The following is a 9,385-nucleotide window of genomic DNA, read 5'->3' on the forward strand; positions in this document are numbered from 1 at the left end:
TCCCTACAGAGCAGTTAAGGGCTAGACCTCTCTGCACTAGAACAACTACAGTGCTGGTAAAGCATCATCATACTGCAGATGACAGCATAAGCACGTGGTATGTCCTGAAACGACCCCAGTATGCTGTGGAACAATACAGTCATATTTTGTGAAAACACAGAGTTCTCAATGCAGCACTGCAGTGACATAGCCATATTGACTTCATTCTCATGGCCGGTGACAGTCTGTTGTCAGTCAACATATATATCAGCTGCAGTAACAACTATATGAATTTCAATGGCAGTACAGTCTGTAGTGAGGTACCAACAATTATCACATTGAAAACAACCTTACTGCATGCAATGATGCAGACATAGCACCAGAAACAATTCACAGCTGCCTCTGTGAAGAGTGTAACAGCCTTGAGTGTAATGGGGCAGCATAGCAAGCAGTGATACAGTTAATCCCATCATTAGTGTCACAAACACACAACCTATATTGATACATCTACAACACAACCAAACTACCTGCAAGCACATACTGAAGACAATGACACATAGTCACCTGAAGTAACACAACCACATCTCCCAAATTATATTATCATTGTCACTCTGAACAACACAAATGTGATCATACTTGCAGTGGCACACTCAGCTGCTGCATATCTACTCAGAACTCAGACATTCTTAAGCACAGTATATATCTCTCCTCTTTGTGCTGTGTTCCACTTAAACAATTGAGTTTAAAATTTTCTTCATGACAGTTTATGTCCCAGGGCAGTATCTAAAAAAACAACTTCCAGAACTGGGACTGTTACAGATCTCCCTGCCACACATTTCACAAGAAAGAAGCATTTCTACTTTCCCAGTAGGAAAATGAGATCATGGTCATGTACAAAAATCCCCAAGCTGAACACTGTGAAAACCCTGCCCTGCAGTCAGTCTCCCACTTGGAATAAAAGAAGAGAAACAGTCAGAAAATTATGCATGCAGCACCAAAGAGAAGTGCATAGTTGCTGCCCATTCTGTAGCTACCGGATTAACAGTGCAAATGCTCCTGCTGCTAAAAGACAGCACCCTGTTCTGCATACATAACTGCACCCCGTTTTGAAGAGTACAGTTTATCACCTGCACTGATGCAGCTAATGCTCTTTGGAAAACACCTCCAATCTGCTGAAATGTTGGTGACCCTTTACTGTTCCCCTGCAATGACGCAGCCCTGTATTGCTTACTTCAATGTAAATCACTGATAATCAAAATGACAGGTGAAGAAGGGAAAGGAAGAACTTCTGCCTTCTCAGGTTTACTCCCTAAGCTCTGCTGGGGATTCCTTTAGTGCAAACAGCCTGAGTGTTAGTGCCATTTACAGTAGCAATCACTCCGTCCCCTCCTCTCCCACAAACCTACTGCTGATATTAGCACTGATCATACTAACAAGCCTGTGGGTTTTATTACTACTGATACTAATAATACTGGATACATTACGTCTGCTCCCGCCAATAACAGGCTGCAGATATGATACCTGCTAATGCCGATAATACTGGGGAACATTATCTCTGCCATTGTCAGCACTGCAGATGTTATTGCCAGTAATGCTGTTGAATACTACAGATATTGTCAGGGACCAAAATTAATAATGCTGAGATTGTTACAGCACCAGTCTTACTGGAACACAAATCCCAAATGAGAATTTGGGTCTATAGAGGAAGTCTGTTTGTGGCCTGCTATGGAGAGAAAGAGCTATTTCTAATGAGAGTGGTTTTGTAAAGATCCCAAAAGTTTCACCCAACTGGACATGTTGTGGCATGCAGGGAACAGTTTGAAATAATGTTTTCATATTATCTAATTATCTGCCTACTTATCTATCCATTATTCCATCCATCCAACCATCCTTCCCTTCCTCTCTCTCCCTTTTTCTCTTTATACAGTGCTCCAGACTACAATATGAGTGATATTAATTTTTTTTAGTGCCTCTGAGTCACCCTAATTCTCATCCTTTAGGATATCAATCAGGGGATTATGAAACAATGGAAAGATTTTCTTATTATTTTTCCCTTTTATCCTTCTGGACTTCTTATTGCTGCCTCATGGCCAGACAATGACCCTGCTGAGCCTGGCCTGCCATCACAGCATAGTGCGATGTAAGGATCATGAAGAGCCAGGAGTTCCTGTTTCCAGCTGCAGCTTGATACTGAAAGACCCTCAGTGGGCTTGGAAAATTCATTATATGTTGCAGGTCCTCTTCTGCCTCTGGGATGTGGTGGGTGTAAGTAGTGGGTGTAAGTAGTGGGGAAAGACAGAAATTACAGCAACACTGGCTGTGCCCATAGACTACAAGAAATGGCACATGCACTGCTACACAAGTGGTGGTGAACTTTTTAGCCAAATTATTTTTAAAATTGTAGGAGGCCAACTCTCTGCTTTGTCCAATCTGTCAGTGAAGTCAGGGGGTTTACAACCACAGTTCAAAACTGAAACAAAGGAATTAATGATCTTAACAGGGCAAATCCTGACCATCCTTCCTAAGTGCTCACATGAGGAAGACACACTGAGTTTTGAGGGAAGATTTGTGATCTGACAGTTCTGTGTTTTGACTAGTAGACACTCAGAGCTACCTCCCTGGTAGCTCCATCTCAGTGCCCTAGTCTTTCCAGGCCACCCTTGTGGTTGCATTTAGTAGCTTGGGATTTCCCCCTCTTCCCTCTAACTCCCTGTGAGGGACACACCTGGCTGTCAGCGTCCATCGCTGAGCCCACCTCATGCATCTGTCTGGCTCCTTCTGTCCAACTTGGGAGTTCTGCTACATCATCTTGACACATAATTATCTCTCCTCTTCTTAATCATCTGTGCTACTGCCTAATGCAGGCACCAGCTGCAGCAAGGAGAACCTGGGGGAGGGGGTGTGCTCAGATAGAGGCTCCTCTGTCTTTCTCCCACCCTGTTCCCCCCAGCCACCACAGAAGTTGCTAACAAGGTTTTGAAAACTGGGGATTCAGGAGCAGCTTGGTACTTCCCCTTCTTGCTGCTGAACTGCATTCCTTACAGAGGAATCCTTGCAGCAAAGCTGGTCCAACAGAGCAGAAAGAAAGAGAGAGCAGTGCTGCTTCTCCTGGCTCCTTAAAGGAAGAGCCAACTCCAAAATGCTGGGTGTCACGGTTTGACAAACCAGGACACTGGGAAAGTAGATGTGCATTGGGAGATCATAAAGGCTTTTCAACACAAGAATAAACCCTGCAATTAAGAAACTGCAATAAAACCGTGCTGAGAATCTCTGGGGAATACTGAGAAGGTGTATACATCTAATATGATCATGAAAGAAATACCTGCGCTGGATTTCTTGCCTGGTGTTCCTAATCCCCATCTCAGCTAGGAACAATCAGATCCTTCAAGAGGTAAAGGGGGATTTCCCAGGAGTGAATGCAGGCTGTGCACAACCTCCTCTTGGACTCTTCTAGCCTTATGATCTGACCCTGTTCAGCAGCTGGCAGGGGGTCCCACACAAGGTTTCTCTGGGACAGGAATGCAACATCTCCCTGCAGGAGATACCTGGGATGGCAGCATGAAGGCTGTTCTCTAAGGCAGTGGCAGCTGTGTCATGTGACTTCCTCCTCAACTCTGAGAGCTAAAGACAAACAACATCTCCAGGACTGTCTGGTACCTTTTTTATTTCAAGTGGAATATGTGGGCTCTTAGCAAACAGCAAGGAGTTGCAGTGTGTTGCTTGCCCTTCATAAATTAAAACTGGTATGAATTAAGGACAGACACAGGGAGTTGTTCTTACTGTCAATATATCATTGTGAAGTGTCACAGTCTTAGATGGCTGCTAGGCTGTGTCTGTGTTTAATTGTACTGCTCCAAAAAAGTGCAGGTTCTGAAAGTGACTGTGTAGCTGCATCTGAGATGGTATGATCTTTTCAGGTATTTGGAAAGAATAGTTACTAGAGCCAGACTGAAATGCGTAATTTCAAAATGAGATACAGAGGCACCATGTTGAGTGCTAGTGACCAATAGACTTGACTGTATTGAGAACAGGGGTTCAAAAAACCCCAAATAGCTGCCAAAAGATTTACTCAACCATTGGAGAAACTTGTCACTCTGTTTGAAATGTCACTATTTCCTGTATATGTGATTATAGGAAACGCTGGAGGGATTTGCAGTGTTTGCAGTCTCTTATTCCTGATTTTTTTTTTACTTTGAGGCATTCTCTCAGTCCTTCCATTCCTACACTTTTCTCTTAGCTGGGCCCTACTGCCATCTAGCTGGGAAATGGATCTTCCTCTGGGGCCTGATCCAATTTCCAATGACATCAGCAAAAATATTCCCATTTACTTTAATTTGCTGTATTGGGTCCTCACCTCTAGGTTTACTTTGCAGTAAGGAGAAAGGGGTCATGATGACTGCTTTTTGTTCTTGGAATTAGTGTGTTTATTTGGATCAAAAGCTTACAGATGTGAACCTCACTAGAACCAATGCTGAGAAAATTGCTGTCGGAAACCCAAAATGCTGCATCTGCCTCAGGAGAGCTTTCTCTTCTCACCACATACTACAGAGAACCCTCGTGTTCTCTTGCACCTCACAGCCTTGGGGTTAGAGCACATGCAGCACACTGAGCCACCTGTACTGCTCAGAGGTTCCTCCACACAACAGGCAACAGTGGAAAACAGCATACTGAAGGCAAGGCTGAACCGAGCAAACTGGTCAGGTACTACTGTTGGAAAAGCTCACTTCCTGACCCTCAATTTTTGAATGCATCAAATTAAAGAGCAAGATTTAAGAAAAAAATCACAAAGCCACCATAAGAACATCAAGACCTTATCCACCCCTCCTAACTCAGTCTATCTAGACCCGAGGCTCCAGCTTTTGGCTTATTTCAGGATTCACTTTGCCCTGAGTCCTTTCCAGCAGTTTGGAAGGAAAACAAGATAGCTTAATCCTAACTTCTTAGAACAATAGCAAAAGGCTTAGATAGCAACCTTGGGGCCACAGTACTCAGAAGACCTCCTGTTCTGCTTTCAGACTGTTGCAAGCATGGCAGTTCTGTTGTGGTAGATGCCACGCATTGTAAACTGGGCCCTTAACATCACCAGCTAATATAGCTCAGACCAAGTCACAAGACAGGAACTTGTTTGTAAGGGGAAAGAAAGATAGCTCCCACATTGCTGGTGCTTCTCTGAGATGACGTTTTGTTTGAAACTGAGTGAGTTGGGGAAACCATGTTTACCCACAGTTCAAAGTCCGGGCACCTGCTGGCACCTGGGGAGTTCAGTTCCAGGCATTTCCAGCAGTGAATGAACTTGGGATCAGCTCCAGAAATGGAGATGGCTCTCTGCCTGCCGAGCAGATGTCTGGAGACACAGCCTGTCATGAAAGGGCCTCGGAAGAAGAGCATTCCAAGCCAGCAGGGCAGTGGCGAGGAACTGGTCTCTGTTGCTAAAACTGATCTAGCCCCTGGAGCAGCTGCAAACCTTGGCCTGAAACTGGAGCCTGTACATGGGGACAAAGAATATAAAAGGGAGGATGAGCTTCTCCCCTCCCCCTACCTTCATCACGTTTCCTCTTCTCGCCATTCGACCGAGGAATCCCCAGGATCCCGTTAATGGAGTAAGAGCCCACTGGATCATTGGAGGCACTGGAGACGGGAGGGGATGCTGTGCTGGGCACTGGACAAAAGGAAAAGGGAAAAAGGGCCATGAGGAGAGCAGCACAGCACTTGGGGATCTCCCAGCTGAAAGCTACGCATGCCACCAGTCTCATAGGAAAGCCTAGGAGGCACTAAGCAGACTCCCAGTCCCTCACACTGAAGAACTCATACTTGCTCTACGCTCATTTTGCTGCATCCCATCTTTGCCAGTCCATTCCTACCCCAAACTCCACAGCGTTCCAGTACAGGGCCATTAATAACAAGCAAGTGTATTCTACCAAGAAGCTAAATGCTGTTGTTACATCTCAGTTTAATGCAGGCTTCCCAGTGCACGCCATGGTAAATTATTGCAATGCTGCATAGGCCACATTCTCTAGTGATTTCCTAGTCCATCTGTGTTTTGCCAGATCGTTTTCTCTCAGCATTATTCCCCCAGAAGTGCATATGTTCTGTCTTAGCCAGACCAACCTCTTCCATGTCCACTCAAAACACTCATTGAAAAATTACCTTCTTAGCATAGGTCAGAAGCACTTCAGTGTTGAGTCAATAAATTCAGCTCCTTACTAGAACAAATGATGAGTTGGTGATACATACTCCAACCCAGATTAATAAAAATCTAGTGTCTTCCTTTTGCACTGACCAGTGTCAACAGGCAGACTCCTCCTGCCACTCAGAGATGACCAAGATTGCTCATCATTTTCCAGTATATCAGAAATGACAAGTCATCCAGATTAGAAGTGATAATCAGTGCCTTAGAGTATAGAACAAGTAGAGCTATGCATCCAGTGGCACACCCATTATGTCCCAGTGTGTCCCAGTAATGGAGAGAACATCACAATTCTTATGGACCACTACCCATCATTCAGCTCATAAAGCCTGAAGCAGTCAATACATCCAATACAAGCCTTCCAGGATGGAGCAGAACCTGTCACCACAATCCAATGTAGACCTACACTTCCCAGTACATCCCAGAGCAACAGGAGACTCCAGCAGCAGCACTCACAATCACTATCCCATCTCAGCCAATGCATTCCCTAGACATCGCACTATTTTTCCAAGAAGAAATAATATCTGCCAACTCCATCTGTTGTGCTCAGTGATTCCCAGACCAGTGAGAAAGTCCAGATTAAAAGGGCATCCAGAAATGCTCTTCCATACTGGCCCATTAATTTCATTGTGTTCCTGAACATAGTTCATGTACAGGATTATTTTTGCCAGCTCTGTCTTGTGTAGACGAGCACTTTCCAGTAAACCTTGGTATAGCAGCTGATTCTCAGTAACCAGTAGTATCTAAGACAGCATCTTAGACCAGGCATAAGCCACTGTATTTCACAGTATCCCAGAATACTGCAGGTTTTTTCCTCTTCTGAATTCTTAATGGATAAAGCTATGCTAGCAACAGCAGACCATACAGCCCACAGAGACATCACTGAAAAGTACTACATCACATATCTAGCACAGTACCTTTAAACACAACAGACTAGGAGACATTTGGTCACTTTATTACAGACTTCATCTTCTGGTCACCTCAACAAACCCATCTTCCCCAACAGAAAATGCATTTTCTCCGTGAAATACACCCATTGGATACCTAACTGCAGAGCTAGAACAATGAAGAACTCAATTCTGAGGCATCAGAAATATCTTACCCTGGTCTGTGCATTACTAGTTCTAAGAAATGGACCAAAGGGAGAGAAAAGATATTGAGAGAGAGAGAGAGAGACAAAGAGAGTCAGAGTAAGAAGGAGAGGAAGGTGAAGACTGGAGCTTAGACAGGATAGTGGTAAGTACTTCTCTAGGGAGGCAAAGGAGAGAGCATGAATGTGAAACGGATGTTAGGGCAGAATGACTCTGGGCAAATCCCTGCCTTGGGCTGGTATTTCTGCTATGATTCCCTTCTGTGCAGTGCAACAAGGGAAATGAAGAATAGGAACCTCTGATTTCCACTGAGGTTTTTTTTCTCCCACCCCCTCCTCCTTTTTGCTCTGCTTCGCATCTGCTTTTCAGACTTTGTTCCCTTGACTAAGCTTCACCCTCATTTCCACTTGTCCTTTCACCACCCCTCATGCCAGTCTTCTTACCAATAGTATGTCCTGGTGCAGTTACGCCTGTCCCACTCCCATCCGGTGTTGGGTGAAAAGGTTGCTGAACTTTGGTTCTGATGATCCTAGAAAAGATCAAAACATACTCAGAACTCCACTGCAACTTCTTGGTGCCTTTGCATACCCATGATCCCAGCTGTCAGAACCTGAAGCCTGATTTAAGCTCTGGGTGCAGCAGAGCAGCTTCATTTGCCTTCTTAGGATCCTGATTCTACTGCTTTAATGGTCCAGTTTCCAGAGAGCTGTCTTTGCTCTGCTCTGCCATCTTTTCCCCAAACCTGGATATTCACTGTGTTACTATGGTGCTCAATGAAAGAGGTAGGATCTCCTGTGTGTTGGCAACTGCATTATCATTTATGATCTCATCTGCCAGCATGAGCATAAGGCAGTCTTTGCAGCTAACAGAACCACTGCTGCATTTACAACTGGTGTAGATTTAATTTTGTTGTGTACCTAAAAGATACCTTTCTGGCATAGAACTGAATGCTTTGAACTGATGGAAGCCTTGCTCAAAGCCTTTACATTTCATAAATGAGAAAGTTGGAGCAGAAGGCATCTGTAGGAAATGCTGATATGCATCACCAGGAAAAAGAAGCTCCAGCAAAGAGGGCAAAAATGTGTTTATCAGGTGGTGAATGAACACAGCATGGGAACACAAAAAGATGTCTCAGTGAATGCCACCAAGCTCATAATGCAGCTCAGAACGAAAATAAACTGAACTGTAATTGTCAGTGCTCCGTTTCTTGTTACATGAAATCTTTCACCTCTAGGTCACTGGTTTAAATCCCACTGAGGTCAGTGGTGAAAGAAAATCACTAGCACCTAGTACTTGACTGGTAGATGCTGGGTATCCGTGACTCGGGAACGACTGTCTCACCAAGGAACTCAGCAAATAAGCCATGACCTGTGAAGGCCATGGAGACAAAATTCCTTTCTGAGATTAAAACGAGCCTCTCCAATTAGGGTGAAGGCTGCAGATGGCCTTTGTCCTGAGTTTCTGGGACTCTCAGGCCTGCATTATATAAGCTTTAACTTCTCCTAAAACATCTCTCCAGAAAGAGAAAGCAAAAAATACGTTCTCCCTGCCCACCTGAGAGTTCTCTTAAAGATTCATTGTAAAGAATCACTTGGTAAAACTTCAATCGAAGAGCAAATATATGGCTAGTGGGTGGGGTGACAGGCAGAGTGGTCGAGAGGGTATTTTTGAAAAAGCACAACTCCTGAGAATGAAACCTTAGGAAAAGAAAGATATTTCAGAGGGTATCACCTCAGCATGTTAGGAAATTCTGATACACACATGATGAAGCCTAGGCAGTAGCTGGAGTGGCAGAGAGGCACCTAGGATGTAACTGGAGACAGGGTATGTCGAGGTTCTGGCTGGGAATGGACAACTCCACCACATATGAGTCACTGGTATAAGAGAGCCCTAATCTATAGCTGCTGAGGACCTATAGTGAAGGTGTCTGAGGGCCTCAGGGCTAGATTCTGAGGTCATGCTGACTTGCACTAGCTGAGGAGCTGATCCAAGAAGTCTGTGCTAGGGCAAATAATATAACTTTTTTCTTCTTTTCTGTTTTTTTCTTTTCTTTTCTCTCACATTCCCCCTAAAGCCCCCTGAAGTGCCACTCTGGTTGTGTGAGTTTATTGATTTCCCTCAGCCCAGA

General features: G+C 44.5%; 1 protein-coding gene across 1 annotated transcript in view; it reads right to left on the reverse strand.

Annotated features, from left to right (window-relative positions):
• Positions 1 to 8,638, reverse strand: part of PAX2 (paired box 2) — a 49,525-nt gene extending 40,887 nt beyond the window's left edge. Inside the window, exons 1-2 of the mRNA XM_010000823.1 lie at positions 8,551 to 8,638; positions 5,519 to 5,638 (exon numbers count right to left, since the gene is read on the reverse strand). Coding sequence (XP_009999125.1) covers positions 5,519 to 5,638; positions 8,551 to 8,638 — 208 coding nt within the window. The remainder of the gene's footprint in view (positions 1 to 5,518; positions 5,639 to 8,550) is intronic.
• Between the last annotated feature and the right edge of the window lie 747 nt (positions 8,639 to 9,385).

Source organism: Chaetura pelagica, unplaced genomic scaffold, assembly GCF_000747805.2.
Source record: "Chaetura pelagica isolate M959 unplaced genomic scaffold, ChaPel_1.0 scaffold166, whole genome shotgun sequence".
NCBI lineage: Eukaryota > Metazoa > Chordata > Aves > Apodiformes > Apodidae > Chaetura > Chaetura pelagica.